The following is a 23111-nucleotide window of genomic DNA, read 5'->3' as shown; positions in this document are numbered from 1 at the left end:
TCTCTTGAGATTAAGAATATAATAGGCACCTAATTATTCTAGATGACACTTTGCTGGTTGTAAAATTGCTTTACGATTACAAGACAGCAAATGAATAAAATAGCAATTACAAAGGGAGACAAGCAGTTCTCTGTGGAAATCCCATGGCATATTTATGTAGATTAGCTGCATGTTTTAAATGGGGAGGGATGTACTCAAAAGAGGTGCAAGAACTTTACTAAAACATGTTAAAAAGCTAATTTGATCTGGGATGTTCTTGATGAGTTTGACTCCATTTAGCAACTGATCACAGTCCAGAAATATTTCAGAAGCTCAAGCTCAATTTCTCTCAAGCTCAATATTTACAGGCGTCAAAGGCCCATTAAAGTTGTCTGAAGTCAATCTCCAAGGAAAATTGTGCTGCTCCAGTCAGCAGTGTAAGTTAACCAACAGTGACACTAAAACATCAAACCCTGGAGCAGAATTGATTTGTTTATGAATAATTGATAAGAAATGTGGTGATACAACGTATTTTTAGAGTTTCATAATTACAAAATAAAATTTCATTTGGAAAGCGCAGATAACTTGTAGAACGTTTACAGGCTGTTTCATTTATAGTAACAAAATCTGAGTCTCACTCTTGACAGTCACACCTGAGAGTGAGAACTCGTATGACGTGCCTCAGACACCCGATCAAATGTGCAATGTGTGAAACGGGCTGCAGAATTAATCAAAATCCCTCCGCATGATAAACAGATCATTAAACGACGTCCACTGCTGCAGCTCCAGCAGCTAAAAATAGGAAGAGTGACCATAGATTGTTGAACATTTATCTATCCTGCTAGCTTCGTTTTCTGATCGTGAATGGTGGATATAGCTTTCTGAACAGCGCGAAGAGCCGACAGCCTCCCTGAGTGTTAATGGAAGGTTGTGTGTCTGTGGTTTTCACACATTTGCCTCCATTCAATCATCAGTTAAGGTGTTGTTTCTAACCATTAGGAAAGACAGATACATGCGAAAATACAAGCTGTCTTCACGGGTTTCATATGAAGGCTAGCAGACATACTGTAGCTAACGGCGCTCAGAATCAGTCATGCTCTCAAACTCATCAAGTGTGAGTAACTGACGGCCTCGCTGACACCTTCACAGATATACTGAAGGAATAAATACACACACAAAAAAAATCTCTTGCTGCATTCGAGAACCTGTTGATTCGAAAACCATGCCGAATCAAAAGCAAATGTGCTGTTTTTCAAAAAAAAAAAAAATGTGTAATTTTTGTGTCCCCTTGGGTCCTGAAGACATTTTTGACGTTGGAGCGTGCAGATGGCTTTGTCTGGCACTTTGTTATCTCCATGGTAACCTCACAATGGATTATCTAAATAAAGCGACGATTCATGAGCATACAGTGTACATTTACAAAAGGTGACAATGCATTAGGAAAACAGCTGGCTGGTTGCAATTAGAAATATGGACAGTAGTCACATCCAGGTGCCTAGCTGAACGCAATATATAAATAACTTGAATGTTCTCATTAAAAATAATCGCAGGTGAAACTCGCGGGAATGGTGAGTAGGAAAAAGCCTGTCCTTGGTGCCCTCTGCAGCTATGCCATGTGTTGCTTATTAAATCTCTCTTTCCCTGTCTGATGTGATCTCTTGCAGTCTCTCCGGTGGATATATGTTCCGGTGCTACCCTGTAAACCTCATTCGCTTCCCTCACACCAGCAATGGGAGGGAATGATTAAATAAGTTCTAATGAAACCCAACTGATCTAAATGCGGAGCTGCAGAGTGACCCTGCCGCTAAATTTCCACCCGTTCATTCCTGTCTGGTCAACTGCAAAAGCATGTTGTGCAAGCCCTTAAAGAGGAGATCCATACACCATTAGTGGCCCACTGTGGCCCGAACCCCATGCTGCTCAGTGCAAAAGGATGCTAAGACAAGGGGGGCTCTGTGGTGAAGAACAGGGGCTCAGCAGGGAGCCTGTGGCCCAATAGCCATCTCTCCAGGAACAGGACCCTGAGAGAAAGCCAGAGGCCATGGAGCAACACATGCTCAATAAAAAGACCTCAAGCTTCAACGAGTCTGTCCCATCAAGCTAACGGGACCTAGCGGGCGTAGAGATCTTTCACTCTTTCTTTTCTGCGTTTTCCAACTTGCTTAATCTCAGCCTCTTTAAATACAAAAAAAAGACATTTGTTTTGTGAACTATAGTTGAGGGAATTTCTGCAACAAAGACAGATGAATGGAAAAACACAATACAGCAGAGAGCCCTTTGGTCGATAGAACGCTACAGATGCTTTTTTGTTGATAATGTAGAATCGCTCTGGGAAAAGTGAAATTGCCTCAGTCTGATAACTCCATCTCTAGTTGATAGCTGTAAGAAGAGATGAATTTTAGGAAGTGCAGAAATTTCCCGGCAGTGAAATTTGTGCATTTAACTCCACCGCTGTGGCCAGATTCTGCTTGATGTTGTGTTTAAACACTCAGGACTGTATTTCAAATGCTAATCACCTCTGTATTCTTGATTTGATACTTCAGCTGTCCGCAGATGTCAGGTTTAGCCTTCCCATGTTCTCATGTGTAATTCCTCCTCAATTGCCGGAAAAGCGTACCAAATTCCTCTGAAAACATGCTCCGTGTTTCAATCCACAGCTCGAAACCCTGAGCTAAGCCTTTTCAGCTTTAGTCTCAGCACTGGATCACATTTCTGGAACTACAAAATAACCCGTGTTTCTTAAGACACACAAAATCATATCGACACCTGCAACATGAATCTGGGCCTTTAAACTCCCTTTATCATTTTACACGAGAAGCTTACCCTGTCCATGCCCTTTCTCTCTCCAGAATTTGACAAATCTGTAACGCTGAGCTGAGTCGGGCTCCAGAACAGGGCCTTGTCACAACACAGTTTAAAATGCTTTAATATGCTCCCTTAATATACAGACAAGGTGAAGAAATGGGGATGGGAGGTTTTAACGCATGTCACTGTCAACTTTAAAAACATATCAAAACATTGCAGACTCAAACCCACATGACACAGATCTTTCAAGACATCTGCTTGTGTTTACGTGAGGGCAGGGTGATAAAAGTGGGTCAGAAACAGTGAAATATTTGGCACTAACTGCACTAATTAATCCACAGTGTGCTTTGGACGGCAATTTATGCCACTCAGTGTGAATGTGTAGGCACCTCTTCATTAAAAACCAAGGACTGTTACAAAGGACGTGACCACCTATCCAAGAGTCTGTCATTACTGCATCTCTCTTTTTAAGCCTTGAGCTATCTGGCATATCCGTATTAGTAATATGCTAATACTTGGTAAATGAAAGCAGCTGGCTGTTTATTCTCAGGTTAAAAAAGCCTATCCCAAACTCAAAAAGCAGGGAAAATGGTTAAAATAGACTCATTAGGTGGTTTAAGTGAATAAACAACAGCGCTTCTCTTTTCTTATTATAATTGTGTCCTTGTTCTGTTTTAAAGGCTCAGCAAATACAGTTGCCAAACAATCAGAAATGACAATGAGGGTGCTCTTCAAAAGAGCAGGCTAATTTCCATAATTTACCACTTGTTTACCTACAATCACAATGGCTACTTTGACACAGCCAGTGTTTGGATTGACAAGCATATTTACTAGCAGGTGACTGTCAAATTGGGATTTATATGCAAAAAGACTAGGGAACTGAATTCAAAATAAATATTTTCTGGTGGTTTTCAAAACCTCAGAGAAGATGACAGCTATAAAATTAGAAACTAAGAGCAAAGAATAAGTTGGGTGGCAACTAAATGTCAATATCAACCAAACTGGAGTCACTCCGAATTAACCGAACAGTGTGAACAGAACCGTATTCAGCAGTCAAAACTCTACAGACAGCCACATTGTGCTGCTGTATGAACATAGCTATCAAGAGTTTTGTCTTTTAGTGCCAAAATGACTGGCAGTGCAGGAGCAACCTGACTTCAGATGAAAAGTTACTGACTCGTAAAATGCGAAGTAAAGAAAGCAGGATCAAACTTCACACCAACCTCATGCAACACAGTATAGCCTCTGGCAGGAATCCCACTACTTTACTACCAGGGATGCTATGCTTAACTTCAGCACATAAACTTCCTTTTTCACGGCCCTGTGGTATGCTACTTTGTCTCAGTCAAATAGAGCCTTATGGTGCCTCGCATAGCTCGGAGGCAAGAGGCCGATTCCTTTGGTGAGTGTGCTACCCCTTACTGGCAGCCTGAGGGTAACCTATATACCAATGCAAATCACAGCCATTTGTTGGAAAGATAAATCCCATTTTAGCACGGGGGTGCCACCGCTAGGTGACCGGGACGGAAGCAGGCTGCCGCGCGGAGAAAGGAAAGTTCTTGCCATGGGACGGTAATTCATTGCTTTACGGAGGGCCGTGTGGAAGCAGGCAGGCGCAATCCTCTTGAGCTTGATGTAATTCCAGCCTTGGGTGGTTAACTTGTAAAGGCTGATCAATTATTTACAGCATTTTTTTGTTCTACTCTGTAAAGAAGCCTTGAGGGAGAAGCCGAGAGCTGCTAGCGATGACAGGCTTCATATCGACTGCTCAACATCGGCATGCTCTCTGCTCTCCTTCAATTATCAAAGTGTCGTGAAGCTTTCTTATCTGAAAAGCATGTTAACAAATCTCATTTCTAATTTGGTTAGCTGACGCCGTACAAACGACTTGCAACACAGACATCAGTTCAGGACAATAAGTACATAAACACTATATCATTGGTTACAATTGCCAACTAGAGTATCTACATTTTGTTGTACATTAGCTTTACTGTTAGCGGTGGTGCTTTGTAATGTCCCTCAACAAGTACAATGTTAAAAATAAAAAAACATCAATGCCTAGCAAACCGCTTCATCATATTTGAACTTGCTGGACAACAATAGCAGCACAGTGCGATCATCTTATCAATCCATGTGCTTTTCATCACCAGCTCATTAGTAAGGACATAGTAACTTGTAAAATTGATTCATTGTGGTAAAAGTTCCTGCTGTGCTGGTCACTAGTCCCTCAGCAGGGTATGCCATTAAGCTTTTTATCATTTACAGGCTTTCAATTGATTTTATCTTTCATTAAAACTTCTTGACCTTTCTAACACTACACAAAGTTAATGAAGGCAACTCTACAATGATCTGAAACGGTCGCAATCAAATTACTGCAAGAAATACAGCCCTGTGGACAGCAACAAACTCAATCTCACACAGCTAAGGTATCGAAACTGCAATCCAGTTCATCCAAACAGTGACGTATATCGTGAACCACTTCATAAGTCACAGCACAGGGTGAAATTAGTCATGACAGCTGCAGTGAGGGTTAGCCTGCCAAAGTCTACATTCAAACAGAGAGCGCACACAATGTGAAATACAAAGCCTGGACTTCCAGAATGCCAAGAACAATTGGAAGAATAACATTTGAAATCAAATATATGGGATCTTCCCAAGATAAATAAATGGTCATAAAAATAGAAATGTGTTGTAAATTTGGTATAGACTATTTTTGCTCATAATGAAAATTCAGTGCATCAATTATGAAAATCAATTACTAAAATAATACTTTAATAATAATAATAAAAAAATCTTAAATATAGTTTTTAATTCAAATTATTAAATTATAATTATTCAAATATAATATAACAATTATTTATTTACTTTTTGTCATTCAAATTCTTTTTTTTTCATCAGTTGAACTGTTTTCAACAAAACCGACTTGTGACTAAATTTCAGATTTCATGGTACACTGCATCATTTTGTAATCTAGACCCCTATTTATTGATTATTGTGTATCTGATAGTATGCCATGTTTAAATGGATAGTTCATCCAAAAATAAAAATAAATTCTGCCATCATTTACTCATGTTGATTTAAACCTGTATGAGTTTCTTTCTTCTGTTGAGAACAAAAGAATATATTTTAAATAATGTTGGTAACCAAACAGTTGACAGTAGCCATTGACTTCTATAGTATGGAGAAAAAAAGAAATAAATACTATGGAAAGTCTATAGCTACCATCAACTATTTGGTTAACCACATTCTTCTAATATCCTCTTTTTTGTTCAGCGGATAAAATAAATTCATACAGGTTTGGCACAACGAGTAAAACAGAATTTTCATTTTTGGGTGAATTATCCCTAGAATTACATTTCATTAACACTTTAGTATAGAGCCCAATTCTCACTATTAACTAGATTCTTATTAGCATGCCTACTGATAACATATTGGCTGTTTATTAATACTTATAAAACACATATTCTGCGTTCTACATCCTTAAACGTGTACAAACTTACCAACTACTACTAACTAATAATAAGCAGCAAATTAGGACTTTATTGAGGCAAAAGTCATAGTTAATGGTTTGTGAATAGCGAGAATTGGACCTTAAAATAAAGTGTGACCTAAATTTCTTTTAGAATGAATGGTAGAATGAATCCAGGTAAATTGGTCCATTTATATTCATTTTTAATTTACTCAGTCACCCTATTTAACAAAATCATTATTAAAAAAATAAGATTAAGAGCTGTAAATGTTTAACAGAACTCAATATCTTTAGCAGCTCTAAACTGGAGTTCAACAGATTGCAATAAATCTTCAGCATCTCTGACACACCTCACTTCCTGAACCCCAGCCAGAAGCTTCTCTTCTCAGCAGGCCTTAGTTAAAAAAAGTTCCCACTAACATCTGACCTGCACTGCTTCCCAAAATATCCAGAAGAAATGAACGTTCGGCCTGTGGCTACCTCCACAAGCTCCACAGCAGGTCCAGCAGGGGATATCGAGACCCCTCTAGTAGGCAGCGATATTGAGAGGGACTCACCGTTAAGAGTTGCAGTGGCTGGAGCGCCGACGTTCCCTGAGCCGGTTTTAACTAAGAATAAATTGGGGCCAAACTCATCTTCTGACTCAGAGTCCCGGCCGGCCTGAGCCCCACTGTTACCTAGCAACCTTCTCTTGCTCTGATTGGCTGCATGGGAAGGGGGAGGGTAAGGAGAGTCGACAGGGGAAGAGGAGGCAGATGAGCAATGAAGAGGAGGACCTGTAGACCACAGACACAAACAACACACGGGGGAGAACTTAAAACACACCTCCGGATAACACCACACAACCCAAATTAATAAATGAACAGCACAAACATGCAGAGAGAATAAATAAAGGCCATGAATGCACTGATAAAAGCTGTCTGTCATGATTTATCTGTCTTTGCTCTTTAGATCTGCCCAGCTGACAGAGAGATTGACACAACTGAAACAACCTTTTTTGGCTTTGTGATTCCAAAAAGGATTTTTTTTTTTAGGTCTTTTTACATTTTCCAAAGACAGACTGACAGACTAACTTCAACAAAACATCAAATGGAACATTCAGAAAGGATCACTGGTGATAAACAGTGATTGAAACTATTAATCAACAGTGAATAAATCAGTCATTGAGTGAATCTCACAAAAACATCCAGGTGAAACCAAAATCATATGAAAAAAATAAGAAATTACATTTTGCATTAAGAAATCAAAGTCATTTTAGGACAGTTAAGATTTTTAAATCTTATCAGTTAAGTTGTCAGTTCACTTTAATTCGTTATCTTTTTAAATAATTTAAATCTGCATACATTCAAAGAAGTACTATAAATATTTCCATGATATATCAATACTTCAACACATAAATCATTTTAAGAAGTATTACTTTTTTAGACGTAAGAAAAACATTAAGAAGAATTTGTTTTTATACAAACCAAAGCAAATAAAACCTTTTTTTTTCTTGTTTGTGTTTAACGCCATGCCAGATTCTGTGCCTATTTTTAAATTATAACAAATTATATTAGTTTTTTCCCCCCGCTAAAACTCCAAAACTGTTGTTTTCTTGTCTATTCATTATTTGTAATATGTAAAATGTTGTATTGCATTTTTATAAATAATTAAAATCTGAAAAAGCCTAAAAAAATCAATATATATATATATATATATATATATATATATATATATATATATATATATATATATATATATACAGTATATATATATATATATATACAGTATATATACAGTATATATATATATATATATATATATATATTTATAGTATTTATTTATTTTCAATATAAAAAAAAATTGCATTACAGTAAAATTAAATTTTAGGGGTAAAATAAGCCAGACATGACCTCATTGTTGAAAGGTTTTGTGTTTCACAGCACATGAGAATGAAACAGCCTGCTGGGGAAAATATATATATATATACACACACACACTCACACCACTTGATTTGTTCCCACTAAAATTGTGCTAATCTTTTCTTTTCAAGCAAACCCTTGTGAGATATGGGACTGCGTAAGAACGAGAACAATAGCAGCATTTTTACATACAATTCCGTGGCAAGATATAAATATCCACGAGCGAACATTTCAAGTACAAACATACTCAAACAAGTTCACAAAGTTTGCCCAGTTATAGGACTTAAATGAGGTTTATACTGAGAACAATGTCTCTTAGTCTTTTCTTATATTGTCATATTCTGTATAAGGAGCTGACAAGCTGACAGGGATTATCATTTAAAGTTAAAGAAAAATGTTTCCTTATATTTCTGGTACAAACACATGTAATTACTGCAAGGATGAGGTACAACTGACTGAGTGAAAGAGAATTAAGAAACAATTAGTGAAATTACCATACGATTCATTAAAATGCCAATCAAGCCCCCCGACTGTTAAATCTTAAAGATGGAAGCCTTGTGTTCCAAACTCATCATTCATCACTTCAATTTGACAAGTCTTAAAAGACATTATATAATGGTCCATCTAAAATGAGCAGTAAAACTTGAGATAACATGCTAAACAAAAGCAAATGACATTTTACTTTCAAAGCTAAGTCAAATACTTATTTACTACTTTGCAACACTGTTGAACTGCAACACAAATAATTGTATGTGTTCAACACAAAAACACACAGTATTAGTTATTCCTATATGTAGAAAGTCTTTACAAACAATTTCAACAGGAATTCTTTGTGCTTGTGTTTTATGAACGAGTTTGATCAACTTCAGGGTATGGAATGACAGTAAGAGGGTCTTTAACTATATTAAATGTTTAGATACTGTATATTCCGTTCTAACATAATGCTTCATTGATTTGATGGTGAAGCATGAAAGTCTCTGAAGTGGAAATCTGTGAATCAACCGGCGTTCAATCTCTGATCTCCTGCCGGGAACACGCAGCATAACAATGGAGGCTATTAAGAGAGTTGTAGAACTGGTTCGGTACGACTGAGGAGGGAAAGCAATGAGGATTCGTTTTTAAAACTTACCTTAAACCCAAGTTTGTATAACTATTAGTGTCCATAACCTAAAATATCAGTTTTGGGGTGTTTCTCTTTGATTCTCCGTGCTGGCTGCACTCTTCCAGGCTTGATTCACTCATTACTCTAATGAGCCTAAATCCCTTTTAATTAAATCTGAATTAAATACACTGCTTTATTTGTAATCTGGGATAATTAATCTGATACAAAAGCCAGAAAAATAACCTTCCTAATCATGGGTCAAATCATTTCCTCTGAACGGCTTGCACAAATATATGCTGAAAATATGAAAATCTCAAAACATCCATGAATGGAAAATCTTTTCAGAGATGTTTTACTTTTTAACCTACAGTGTTTAATTTCTCATTAATCATTTTTTCTCTGACAGAAGACTACTTATTAAAGTTCTTTAAAAGTGTTGAAAGTCACAAAGGAGCATGAGGAAGTTTTGCATTCCTGTGCACACGGAGGGGTGCATTTGTCTTGCAGGCTATGGAGGCCTGTTTTTAATTAATTCTACCTTGTGTAATTTATTTTCATTTCTCTGACTTCCAGAAGCGCTATGAAAGAGTGGAATGGGAATTCTGAAGGTGAAGCAGTCATTTTTGGGCCACTAGTGGCAACTAACAGAAAGGTAAAAAAATACAAATAAAATAATTATACAATTATTTTGTTTGCAACCACAATTGTTCTGGAGTTACTAAGCTACTGCATGCTGGATGCTAAGGTATTTTGGGTGTTTGTTTACTGGTCCAACTCAAAGAGCCCATCAACATGTTTCTCTATTATTATTATTATTATTATTATTATTATTATTACCTAATAAATATTTATTAATATTTGTTTTTATTTACATTAATATTATTATAATTAGTAATGGTAAAAATACTAAAATCAATATTAATTTAATAATATTTTTAAAACAATTGTATTTATTATTTTATGTGATATAAAGCATATATTCGAAAAACAGACAGACAGACAGACAGACAGATAGACAAATAGATTTCCTATAGAGCGATTCCGGAAAATACACGGGTAATGTGTCCCGGCAATTGTTCCCGGGTCGCTAGATTTTGCACTTTCACACTGCCAGTAATTACCCGAAATATGTGCGTGCGTTCACACACAACCCGTAAAGGTCCGTAATGACACGTGATATCAGGGTGTGACGTGTAATGTACGAGTCAAAAATTTACACAAAATTATTTTTGGTTTATTATTGGGATTTGTGTTAGGTTTATCATGGAAAGTGAGGAACTAACTGATCTCTGCTTCGTTACAGTTTGCACATATTCGTTTAGTTTCAAAACACACTAAAAGAGTCGCGCGATAACGTGCATCATCACTACGACACACATTAGTTCTGGCTTTTGTTCACACAGCGCTCGTTCCGGGACTGAACCCGGCAATGTTACTAGGTCCCCAACCCGGGATCAATTCCGGAATCAATTCCGGGACGTGTTTGTGTTCACACAGAAGGCGACCCGGCAATGTTCCGGCAATTTTCCGGGTCCAACGTGCAGTGTGAAAGGGGCTATAGATAGATAGATAGATAGATAGATAGATAGATAGATAGATAGGTAGGTAGATAGATTAGATAGATTAGATAGATAGGTAGGTAGATAGATAGATAGATAGATAGATAGATAGATAGATAGATAGATAGATAGATAGATAGATAGATAGATATAAATTTTAAGAGAGATAAACATACAACATATAAATGTATTACGATGATGATAATGGTGGTGATTATTATTATTTAATTATTTAAACACAAAAAAAATATAAATTTAAACAAATACATTTTGATTTTCAATCATTTTATTTTTTATTATTATATCATTATTATTTAGTAGTAGTACACGTACTGTAAATCAATATTAATTTAATAATACTTATAAAACAATTAGGGGCCAAGCACCGAAGAATTCTACGAAAGGCACGCAAAAATGGATGTGAGGGTATATCTCCACAACGGTTAGGCTTATGAACACCAAACTTGGTGTGTGTTATAACAAGCATGACCTGGGACTACCTGCAGAAGTCAGGAGTTATGAAAAATGCATATTTTTCTGAAGGGTTGGGCCAAAAATGACAAAACTGGTCTCTTTAGATTCAATACATCATGCCAAGTCAAATGATATCCAATTTTGGGGGTCGGCCATTTTGAATTTGTTTCATAAAATCCTATAATTTACGAATGCATTGATGTTCCGTTATGAAACTCTGTAAGCATCTTTGACACCATGCCCTGATGGTACTCAGAAGGTTTGGGTTCAGTGCCACCTTGTGGTCAAAAGTTATAATGAAATTTATAAAAATGTTAATAACTTTTGCTTAAATTAGCCTATTGTAATGGGACTGATGTTGATAGATTCCTTAGATCATGCCGATAATTTTTGCCATAATTGACTGAACTTCTTGTCCACCATTTTGATTTATGTTGAAAACTTACTTTTTCGAACTCCTCCTAGACCATCAGTCCAATTTTCAATAAATTTGACTCGGATCATCTTCAGACCATGCTGGCAAAAAGTTATGGATTTTGTGTCGATATAAGAAACGGTTCTCGTTTAGCACGTCAACAAATTTGCTGGAAAGATGCCAATCTGCATCTGAGGGCTGTATCTCTGCAACGCTTTGATATATTTACATCAACTATATATGTGCCATTGTCACCTCAAACTGATCACGCCACATCAATGTGGTAACAGCACCACCTATTGGTCAAGGGTAATAAACCATTCATCAACTATTAATTATTAAATTTCCAAAAATGCTAATAACTTTTGATTGCATTAGCTGTCGTAATGAAACTGGTGTCAAAATATTCCTTGGGTCATGCCTACAACATAGATACCAATTTTTGCTTAGACATTCCGAACTTCCTGTCCACCATTTTGATGTTGATGTTTGTTTTTGATGTTAAAAACATACTTTTTCTAACTCCTCCTCGACAGTTGGTCCAATTTTGACCAAAATCGAGATGATTTTCCGACTTTGGTGACAAAACGTTATGGATTTCGTGTCGATAAGCGAAGCTGTATCTCTGCAAATATTTGCCATATTGACACCAAACTTTATATGTGCCATTGTCACCTCACACTGACCATGCCACATTAATTTGGTATCAGCGCCACCTATTGGTCAAAAGTGATAAGCCAAGAAATCATATCAGATTTTCAGCCATTTTGACTATAATAATGTCAAAATGGTTTTAATTACTCATTCCTGCAGTTGGTCTAAGGGTTGCTTCTGTAGTGCTTGGCCCCATAATTGCTGCTTGCAGCTATATTTATACTTATTATTTTGTTGTTTTATTTAAAACATTTAAATGTATTACTTTATTATTATTATTATTATTATCATCATCATCCGATAAAATAAGACATTATTTCATACTGTAATAAATAAATATCTTGTAACCATCTACTTTAGCATTACTACTACTACCACTACTTCTACTACCACCACTACTACTATTACTACAAATAATACTACTAATAAACAAGATTAGTAATAAAACATTCAATTATTGCAATCAATATTAATTTATGATGTTGCAAATCAACCAGAAACAATAACAATTTATTATTAACAATAATTATTATTATATGCAACCCCAGATAAAATAAGAAACATTATTAGTAGCAGTATTTCAGACTACAACTAGAAATTATTTTGATGGTTTTCAGTTTGAAATAGTTTTCAGTTTGAAAGATTAAAGTCTAAATGTTTTGAAGGCAATACAGTCTATTCGAAAAACAGATAGACATTTTAAGAGAGAGACATTTTAAAAGTAATAAGAAGTTTAAATAGCAGAGCAGTAAGTTGGCTTTCTCAAGTCAATTTAATAATTATAAATAACATTCATTTCTAAGAAAAGATAACCAGTGAATGACTGACTTGAAGTTACCTCTGCATAACTTGGATAGAAGAAAGACTTTTAACACCGAAAGGTGTTTAATTCTTTAGTCGCTTTATATGTCACAGTACCACAGCAGTTCTCTCATACAGATTTCTGTAGCCTTATATCCTCGTATTTTCCATCCGACAAAAGACGTAAGTTGAGTCAGTTCTCTTTCAGCCAGTTTGCTCTTATTTCAGTTCCTGACAGACTTTCCCCTGTGCCCTGCCCTTCAAGTCCGGCCGATGACTGCAGTGCTCCTGGGGCACGAGCACAGCGGGCCACCCACGCTAACACAGGCCCTAATCTACTCAGAAGTCAACTAATTAAACGAGCAGGCGAACTACCGGTGGGCCCCGTTTCGCAGGTAGGCTGAGATTTTTCTGTCGCCACAGCAACCCATTGTATCTTCCCATCTCCCAGGAGACCTGGCTGAACACAGAGCCAATTGCGAGGGCAATTGGTACAAACAGCAGGGGCAGGTTTCTGTTCTGCTCGGCCTCAATGCTTGAATTACACTGCCCTGGCCTCGGGGCCATCTTCAGACGTACTTTGCACTCTGAAACGAACATCAAAGCCCGCCGGGTAAAGATGCTTTAGTCAGTGAGGCTTTCAAATAGGACGTCACACCACTTAATTCACTCTAGCTAAGAGCGTTATAAATTATGTCATTATAATCAATAAGACTGCATTATCAGTAGTCAGTTCGTACCATTACGCAGCCTCTTCCACCAAATTAAATAGATGAAGTCAGATGTCCCATGCATTATCCAACACATGCATTATTTTAGCAACAATAACAACATGGCATGCATCAAATGGGAAGCTCAAACTAGCATCTACAAGAGTCTGCTGGAGATACTGGATTTCACTTGTAAGCGCAGTTTGATGGCGAACAAAAATAATCGCAGTGCGGATGAAGGGGCATCGATTGCACAACAGCACAGCTGCTGATGGTGAAAAGAAGGCTGAAATGGCAGGAAATGAGTTACTACCACAGTTCTCACATCCATAAAATGGTTGAAGTATACGAGACCATAGGGTAGTATGGTTTTATGACAGTGCTGTGCTTAGTGGGCAAAAAGACCTAAAGAGCATGTTGAAGCATCAAATATTAAGCATTGCTTTCTGCAGAGAAATTCACAACATGCTTTCTGTGCTCCAAAGGTGTGTAAAATTTAATAAGAAGAAAACATTTATAGAGAAATCATTTTAGAGACGTACCATGGTATTATCTTTGGACTTTGTCAAGCATGATGTGTTCCTGAATGAAACATTTTTGTTCTTTCTTAACCCTTACCATTAACAATCCGAGGGTTGTTTAATGTTCTAGCCCTAAGCAACATGCTAATCCATGCTATATTAAAGATTTTAAACATTTTATCAGACAAAAGAATCTCTTTGTGCTGATAAATTTCACTATGTTAGGATTCTTTGCACTTTTCATGGAACTTTTCAAACCAATATGGCCACTGATCTCTGTGCTGTAAAAGTTAGCCTAGCATTAGAAATTAAGAGTCAATAACCTGAATACACTTTGTTTTATCCAAAACAGATGAACACGAATCTGACAATGTTTTATGTTGTTTATTGCATCACAGCAATTCATAAATCAAATGTCCAGTTTGAAAATGCCACCTACACTAAACCAAAGACCTAAGTGTTAGTGTTAACAAATGTAAGATAAAAATGCAATTGCTGAAGCAACCATGTACCAGGTGAGCTACCGAGCAAGTTTACTTTGTTAGAAAAGTCATTAATATGAAGCTGGGTATGTGATGCTACTAACAAAGGTTCTTCGTTTAGAAATCATGCACTGTGGTAAAAGTGTTCTGAGGCCATGACATAGTATTTGGCAAGGAATTGCAAAAAAAGTATTTAATAAACTGCCCCTGTAATCATAATCTGTGTGAAAAAGAATACAATTTGTTGTTTAACTTCCACTATAGTATTCATTTCAGCTAAAGACTGCAACTGTATCTACATGCATTTGTCTGTGTGTGTGTGTGTGTGTGTGTGTGTGTGTGTGTGTGTGTGTGTGTGTGTGTGTGTGTGTGTGTGTGTGTGTGTGTGTGTGTGTGTGTGTGTGTGTGTGTGTGTGTGTGTGTGTTTTAATGTAGGTAGTGGCACTTTTTTTTCTGTAAACCTATTTTGTTTTTATGTTGGAGCCTACATTAGTTTTATGTATTTAGTGCACTTCATTAAATGTTATGAACAAAAACTTCTTATCTTTAACCCTTCTGAAGAGATAATAGCACTACTGTAGCATGGTACTGTCACATTACCTTTCTGCAAGGGTCCTTTGTGAATTTGCTCTCACACTAACAAACTGAGAAGTATTACTTTTTATATGCGACTTGCAAATAATGTGGTAATTTGTGATATCTCACTGTGTGAAAAACAAAGCAATCCTTACAAAAAACAAAGTGGTGCTACTATGATAGCCTTTTTCATTCATGTTTCATGGTATTCATATGGCACTACATGTACTACTGTGGTATGTGTTTAAACCCCATGGGGTTAACATGATGCCACTGTTTGGTACCTTTGAGATACTTTTTACTGAAGTTTGTATTCACCATTGTCTGCATAAAATAACACCCTAAGTCTCTTTGTGGTTCTATATCTAGAAATGCAGAGGTGTTCTTTTGTCTTCAGCTGAGGCACATCTTCATGTTCACTATAACCATTATGATTACCAAGGGGAAGCCGAGGGCTAAAAAGATTTTGCAGCTGACAGGAGAATTAAAGAGCAATAAGTTAGCCCAACTTCTCTGGCTCTTGCCTTCAAGATAACAAGATCTATGAATGTCTAACACACAAGCACTAAAATTAAGACAACCATCCTGTGACTCATGTCACTTACACATCACACTATCTTTCAATTTGCTTTAGGCAAAACTAAATAGGCAAAAAATAAATAAATAAATAAGGCATAAAAGTATAAACTGAATGATACAAGGTGATAGAAAGTGTGTGCTTAGTTTAAAGCTTTCAAAAGAAAAGTACTGTGATGTTGCAATGGTCAGGGTTCTGTCACTTTTTGATTAATTAATTTCCATGGCTTTTCACAATTTTTCAGATCATCTGTAGTAATTCAGTAAAAAATAAAAATCATTCAAATTCACAAAGACTTGCTAATGAAACATTCAGACCAACTGTAAATCCATTTGATAAATCTACTAAAAAGTGTCAGCTCAAACTCCTAAAACACACATATTGAGTCTTATAAGTTTTTAGAGACAACAGTGATATTTAGCAGATGATATTGATTCAATATCAATAAATTCAGCAAGAGAATTTTATAAATGTAAAAATGACCTAATATTTCCATATTTGTGATTGTAGGAGCCCTGTATGGTATTAGAAGGTAATTTTAACCTACAGTAACTTTAATGCATACTTTCACATTCATTATACTACTACATAATACGGATATGGTATGTGATAACAACACTCATATACCATGGTATTTGTAAGTTGTCCCAAGGTACTTGAGAAAAATAAAATAAAAAAATCATGGTATTGCCATGGCACACATCCAAATAAATAAATAAATGAAATTATTTAAAAAATACACATTTTGGTTTTTGTGTGTTAGTGATACCATGTTCCGTTTCTGAGAGATCTGAGAGAGCATATAAACAAGCCCAGTGATCTAAACTTCTCACAGCAGATAATAGTATTACTCACTGAAGTGAAAAACATTTTTGTCATTCTGTGTAATGGGAGGAAATAGATACCTGACGCAAAAAAAAAATAATATCCGCTATGCTATGATACAATGAAAACCTGCAGTTTCAAAAGTAATTGACCTCAATGTCCACAATTTTGTCAAGTAGGACATGTTCCTGGATAAACATATTTTGTTGATATTACTTTGAAATTGCGGATGACAAAGCACTTCAACATCCCTGGCAGTCGCAGAGATAATCAGAGATCATCAGTGGCCAAAACTCCCATCAACACCTCAGGTGTGGACTTCTCATCCAAAGGTCAAGCTATGTAAGTGCTAAAATCACCAGAGCTCTCACATCTGGTTCTGATAAGAGTAAAAGTTGCATTGAACTACAGCAACAATATCCCTTTAATCCATTTTTCCATATATATGGACCGGAAATACACAAGTGAAAAGTTAAAAACCGTCCCTTGACATTCAGCATTCATGCACTGATGATTCATTTGATGGTGAACTCTCTAGTCGATTAGAGTTTTTGGCTTGAACTTCAAAAGCATTTTGCCAAGTGACTTTTTGGCATGCAGAAAAGAACCCATGAAATCAAAATGAATGTTTTTAGACCATATGTGTTAGCTTTGAGGTTATCAAGTATGCAAGCATACTTCTAAAAGCTGAGAAAAATAGCAGATACACACATAAAAGTTAGTCTTTCTCTTCAGTGAAAACATACCAAAAATATTGATGACTCATCCTGCACTACAAAGATCTGTCCAATCAAATGCTCTCTAGAGTGAAAAGCCCCACCCCTAATACCAGTTGACTACTTGACTACAAAAGTAAATCAACTCCAAACTTCAAAAGGAAATATGTCGGCAAAGCAGCACCACCATATTCACTTATAAAAGTATCATTAAGTCAAGAAACCACACAAATATGAGTGGAAGGTGGATTGCGATTGGAAAAGTCATAATTTTTCTAGACTCCGCTATCTAGCAGCATTCAATCAATATGTTTGCATTTGAGGAGCAGCGTAATGCATAAGGGTTGAGACCAAATTGTAAATACACACAAATGTTTTCTTTTATTGACCATGCGTTAATGGAAATGATATTTCTGCCTAATAAAACAGCATTTAACGACCGCAAAGACAAAAGCACCATTTAAGACTGACCCAAACAACACATTTAAATCATCACCGCAGCACTTCCTGCTTTCCGAGAGGATGCAATAAAAACCGGTAATTAGGCACAACCAAACTATTAGTCCAAATACAAATCAATATGAAAGTTGACAATTTGTGCTTTCTTCCTGGTTTGTTTTGCTTTTATTATATGATTTTATGCATAATATCCAATTTTAACATTTAAACTGGAGAAAAGCCAGACAAAACATCATGTAAATGTTTTTTTTTTTATAATGAGCCGTTTTTTGCTCGTTATCACCTGTTTTGCTGTGGTAATGCACATGTTAATAATGCTTTCAGCTGATTTGTTAGTCTTATGTAATTATTTATATAATACTGAGGATGTTAAATAATGATAAATATGTAATTGATGAGACGTACAAATCTTAGACCCTAATCCAGTGAGTTTAAGACATGGATAACTTTATCTACAGTAGAGACTAGGCTTTTACTGTCTCTCTTCTCTGTCACCCTCCACTGCCTGTCTTTCCTCACCTACTTCATTTACCTTCTCTTACTTCCCTGTCTCATTTCTTTTTTGGGGCGAAAGGAACTCCTCTCCGCAATTCTCTGCCTTGCTGAAAGGCGCCATCTGTTCTCCTGCTCAGTGGCGGCACACGACACGAGGGAGCAGATTGAAGCCTGGAGATTGGAATCAAAAGAATACTGAATGGGGATTTTTTTTGTTTTTTTTTCTTCCATCTAGGCCGCAAATCTGACAACTGTTGTTTAGGTTCCACACAGCTGCCACCATGGAGGCACCTCAGCTGATGAGACTTTCGCTGAATTCACAAGATTTCTACTCAACTCAATGTTGAGGGTTTGTCCAGGTGTATGTCCCGTAACATGGATCAGAAGACTCAGTATGCTCTCTACTAATGGAGGTTCCTTTAAAAAATATATATATATATATATATATATATATATATATATATATATATATATATATATATAACTATCTGATCTGATTGGATAAATCTGTAAATAGCCAATATAATGTAGAGATTGACCAATAATCAAAAAATGACTAGAGGATATTTCAAGAATTCCATGTAAGACCCCTAATTATAGCACTGTGTGAGGGAGAAATGGTGTTGTTCAGCGTGAATTATGATTATATTAAATTATATTAGCATTTACAACCATTATAATGCAGCTATTATATTTTAGCTTTGTGGAAATAAACTATAAACTGCAATGCCAAAATGCACATTATTGCAAAATGTGTTGCATGACATAAGAAAAATAAACTATACATAAAACTTTTAAAACTGTAGTTGAAAACAAATGATTGCATTTATGCAAAGTTGATAGTAATTTATTTGTTCTTCATTTAAAATCATTAGATCTTCTCCATTTACTTATTGTTAATATTGTTAATATTATTGCTGCTTCTGCTGTTGTAATAAAATTAGGTTTGAGTTATTATCTGAAACTAAAACCCTAAAACATGGTTTAAATAAAGGTTAAATTAAATAAAATAACATAAAACCCTTATTTTATTTCAGCTGGTTTAATTACCAATAGCTAAAATGAAAGCTGAAAAATAATAATAATAATAATTTAAATGAAAAAAAAAGTGACAAAAAACCCCCGCATAAATTACAAAAACTCATCAAAATTTAAATGAGAAAGGAAAATACAAATAAAATCATAATAACATCTGAATGATACTGAGCTAATGTATATGCATTGATATAAAATTCAACTGATCACAAGTGTGCATACATTGACTATTTACAGCTTTGTAGCACATAAAATCAAATTTACAAAGTATTTGTGTGCTAATAGCAAATGCTAATATCAAATTAGCTAATACCATAACTAAATGGTTATGCAATATTTTTTGGTTGCATCTGACAACAATATTCTTCGCTAATCCTAACAATAAAAATTAAATTCATAAATTTGCATCCAAATATCTTACAATATTCTCCAGCCAACAACTTGCACTCAGACAGATATTCTCAGCTCCAAGCAGCAATGTTCCTACACTGATAAAGCCTTCAGAGTCTTTGCTGTCAGGATTTAAGACTGAAATCTGGATCTGTCTGATCTTTTCTTGTCTGCTATTGATGTTTACACTCAGCTCGCATGACATGACAAGGACTGACACTGCCAAATCCTCTTCAAGATAGCCCGTTCAAACATCCCTGGGGCTCTCTTTGTTCTGGAATACGAAGGGCAGGTTCACATCTCTTCATCGCTTCACGTTAACGATATCCTCCGAGCTCGCTGCCACCGTCCTCCCGTCCCTCGCCGCCACGTGGGAGCTCTTTCGTCCCTGAACCGAGCGAGCATCTCCTCTGAGGTCCCATCTCACAGAGCAAATGGCCTAAAAACCGTCTACTAATCGCCTTCACGCCTCTTCGGCGGAGCTCTCTAGATGCGCTCCCACATCAAAGAGACCAGTTTGTGTTAATCAGTTTAAAACAAATGTTCCTCTAGCAGTTACACTGTCAGTAGCCACCAGCGCGAACATGGCTAACTCGAGACACAACAATGCTAATAACAAGTAATTAGCTTGTGTCCTTTCTGAGGTTGTCAGTTGCGGGTTGCATTCGGCCAGTTGCGAAGGACAAAAATAATCAAGAAATCCTTCACAATCCTCTTAAAGACTCAAAAGTTTACTTTTGGTAGTGTAGAGAGCAAGCCAAGCCTGGAAATATAAGCAGCTCATTAGTGCTGCATGTGGCTAGCCTGCGGCGTTGATGCGCGAGGATGGCACCATAGCGCCTCTGTGCATTGAGGGCCTGGCCTAATAAAATGCTAAAATACACCCTGCAGAAAGATGCACACAGTTGATCATGTGGCTCTAATGCACCGCTTCTATATAAAAGGCGTGCGGAAATTTAAGACTTTTCTCTCAGCAGGGAGTTATGATGAAAGATGGACAGCTGAACTTTCCTGATAACTACAGATTTATTCACAAGCTAACTAAAGCCCGCTATACGCTGCATGGTTTTTTGAATTGTTAAGCTAATGTAATGACAGATAGTATGATGTGATCTCAAAGAGACAGACCAGGCAGACTGTTCGACATGTACAGTGCTTCTTGCCAGACTGTACAATAAATGGTAGCCAAGACTTCAGCATAGACAAAGCCGGCCGACAACGGATGAGAGACAACATAAGACCAGTTACAGATATCATTCTGGAATTGCATCCATAACAGTGAACGCCATACAGGCAAAAGTTCACTTCATGAATTCAAAGGCATTCAAAGACTCACAATTTTGCCATATGATGATTAAAAATTCATTTTTATGCCAGAAATTTGTCTCATGGGCAAAATCATACAGTGTGCATTGAGCTTAAAGCACAGTGGTTCATGTCTGGTTTTGGACACCCAACTCCATTCCTGAATTGTTCAATTGAATAAAAGTGAACAAAAACATCCAGAAATGTATCAATATTAGCATGAACTACATAGACCCAACAATAGACAAAATGATTGCAATTACATAGGCTGAAATAAAAACATGACAAGTATGGGCTCCAAATGTCTCCTGAATTTTGATGCTCTTGGCCAATAATTTGCAGCACAAAACAAATTGAGGTTGGCACAAACCACGTTTATCCTCACTGCAAGTGGACGCACATTTAACATAGAGCTTTTGTTCATGATTTTCGAGGATGTCAGGCAACCTGTCCAACACGTTGGCATCTGGCTAATTTGGCTAGCTTGTACCAAGTCACAGATGACTTTGAGCCAAAACACCGTAGTGGTTTCCTTGCTTCCTTGGAATTGTTTTACTATCCTAACTATGCATATATAGGTAGTTATACTTCATTATTATTAGCATTTAGCATTGTTTCTTCATGTTTTCAGTAATAACAAACTTAAGACCAACACCTCAATGGTGTGCAGGATCACCTACCCTCATCCATACAGATGTACACACTTCAAAATCTCCCTGCACAAACCGACAGACTTTTTTTCCCTAAGCATCAGGCCTTATGGCGCAACGGCTAAATGCTAATTTTGCAATATCCTGACTTTTTAAGACTGCATTTCTCTCTAAAGCTCAGTACAAGACCAATCTCTGCCAGCTCGAGCAGTTGCCATGGTTTATGATTAGCTAGGGATGAAATATTGATCCATTCTCCACACATTTGCAGAGACCACCATCCAAGAAAAATGCGAAAACGTACTCAAACTGCTTTCTTGAAAGCGAAGAACACGCATAATAGAATTCATACGCAACGGCACATTACCAGAGTTATCCCGAAGAAAACTATTGTATATAAATGATTGATACGAATTGTTTTGCCATTAATGGAATGGGGTAATGAGCCATTTCTGTGACTATTTCTGTCTCAAACATAACACAAATCAGTCACAAAACAAATCTGTTTGAAATAAAAGCATGAAATGTGAGGGGATGAGAAAGACCCTCCTGCTGCGTTAGTTTACACAGTACGTGGGTTGCTAATGGTTTAAATATAAAATGCACAAAAGAGGGATAATATAACAAACAGTATCTCCATTAAATTCTGAGTGACATATCTTAATGTCAAAGCCTTAATTTAGCAGTAAGCCGCAACCTCACCTGCTTGGAAATGGATACTTGAGCCAATAAGTCATATCATGATGAAAAAAACAAATAAAACATACAATACATATCATATCATATATCATTACAATAATGACACAGCCTCTACAGACTAATTTATTGGAGAAGCACAGCCCACTTTCTCATTTGTTGTCCCTTTTCTAAAACAGAAAGGCCTGTATTTGATTTATGTGTTGTTCCTGTTGGGTCCTCTCTTGGACCTAGTAATGAGAAGTAGAGCAACAGCTCATTACAGATACTTCGACCGGCAAACTTTTGCACTGATGAGGTTCGGCTGAGGCCTTGTTTTCCAGTCAGCACAAATTCTGACTGCATGCAGATCTGGGAAGCCCCTCAACTTGGGCCGTCGTTATTATGGCATGAACTTTACACAACTATTCACTACCATCGCTGTCCTACATGTGGACATGCCCTTGCAAAACTCAAGTATCAGCAACACTGTGTCATCCAGAATACACAATAATTCACATGAAATTGCGAATTTA

General features: G+C 36.6%; 1 protein-coding gene across 12 annotated transcripts in view; it reads right to left on the bottom strand.

Annotated features, from left to right (window-relative positions):
* LOC109064829 (teneurin-4) overlaps window positions 1-23111 on the bottom strand; it is a 208012-nt gene that overhangs the window by 114467 nt on the left and 70434 nt on the right. For 8 of the 12 annotated variants that reach the window (XM_042739124.1, XM_042739127.1, XM_042739122.1 and 5 more), the window contains exon 4: window positions 6811-7029. The exons of the other annotated variants lie outside the window; for them this stretch is intronic. In XM_042739124.1, the coding sequence (XP_042595058.1) occupies window positions 6811-7029 (219 nt within the window). The remainder of the gene's footprint in view (window positions 1-6810; window positions 7030-23111) is intronic. 12 annotated transcript variants of the gene reach the window in all.

The sequence above is a fragment of the Cyprinus carpio genome, chromosome B15 (assembly GCF_018340385.1).
Source record: "Cyprinus carpio isolate SPL01 chromosome B15, ASM1834038v1, whole genome shotgun sequence".
In the NCBI taxonomy this organism is placed as follows: Eukaryota; Metazoa; Chordata; class Actinopteri; order Cypriniformes; family Cyprinidae; genus Cyprinus; species Cyprinus carpio.
This window is presented reverse-complemented; position numbering and strand designations above follow the sequence as displayed.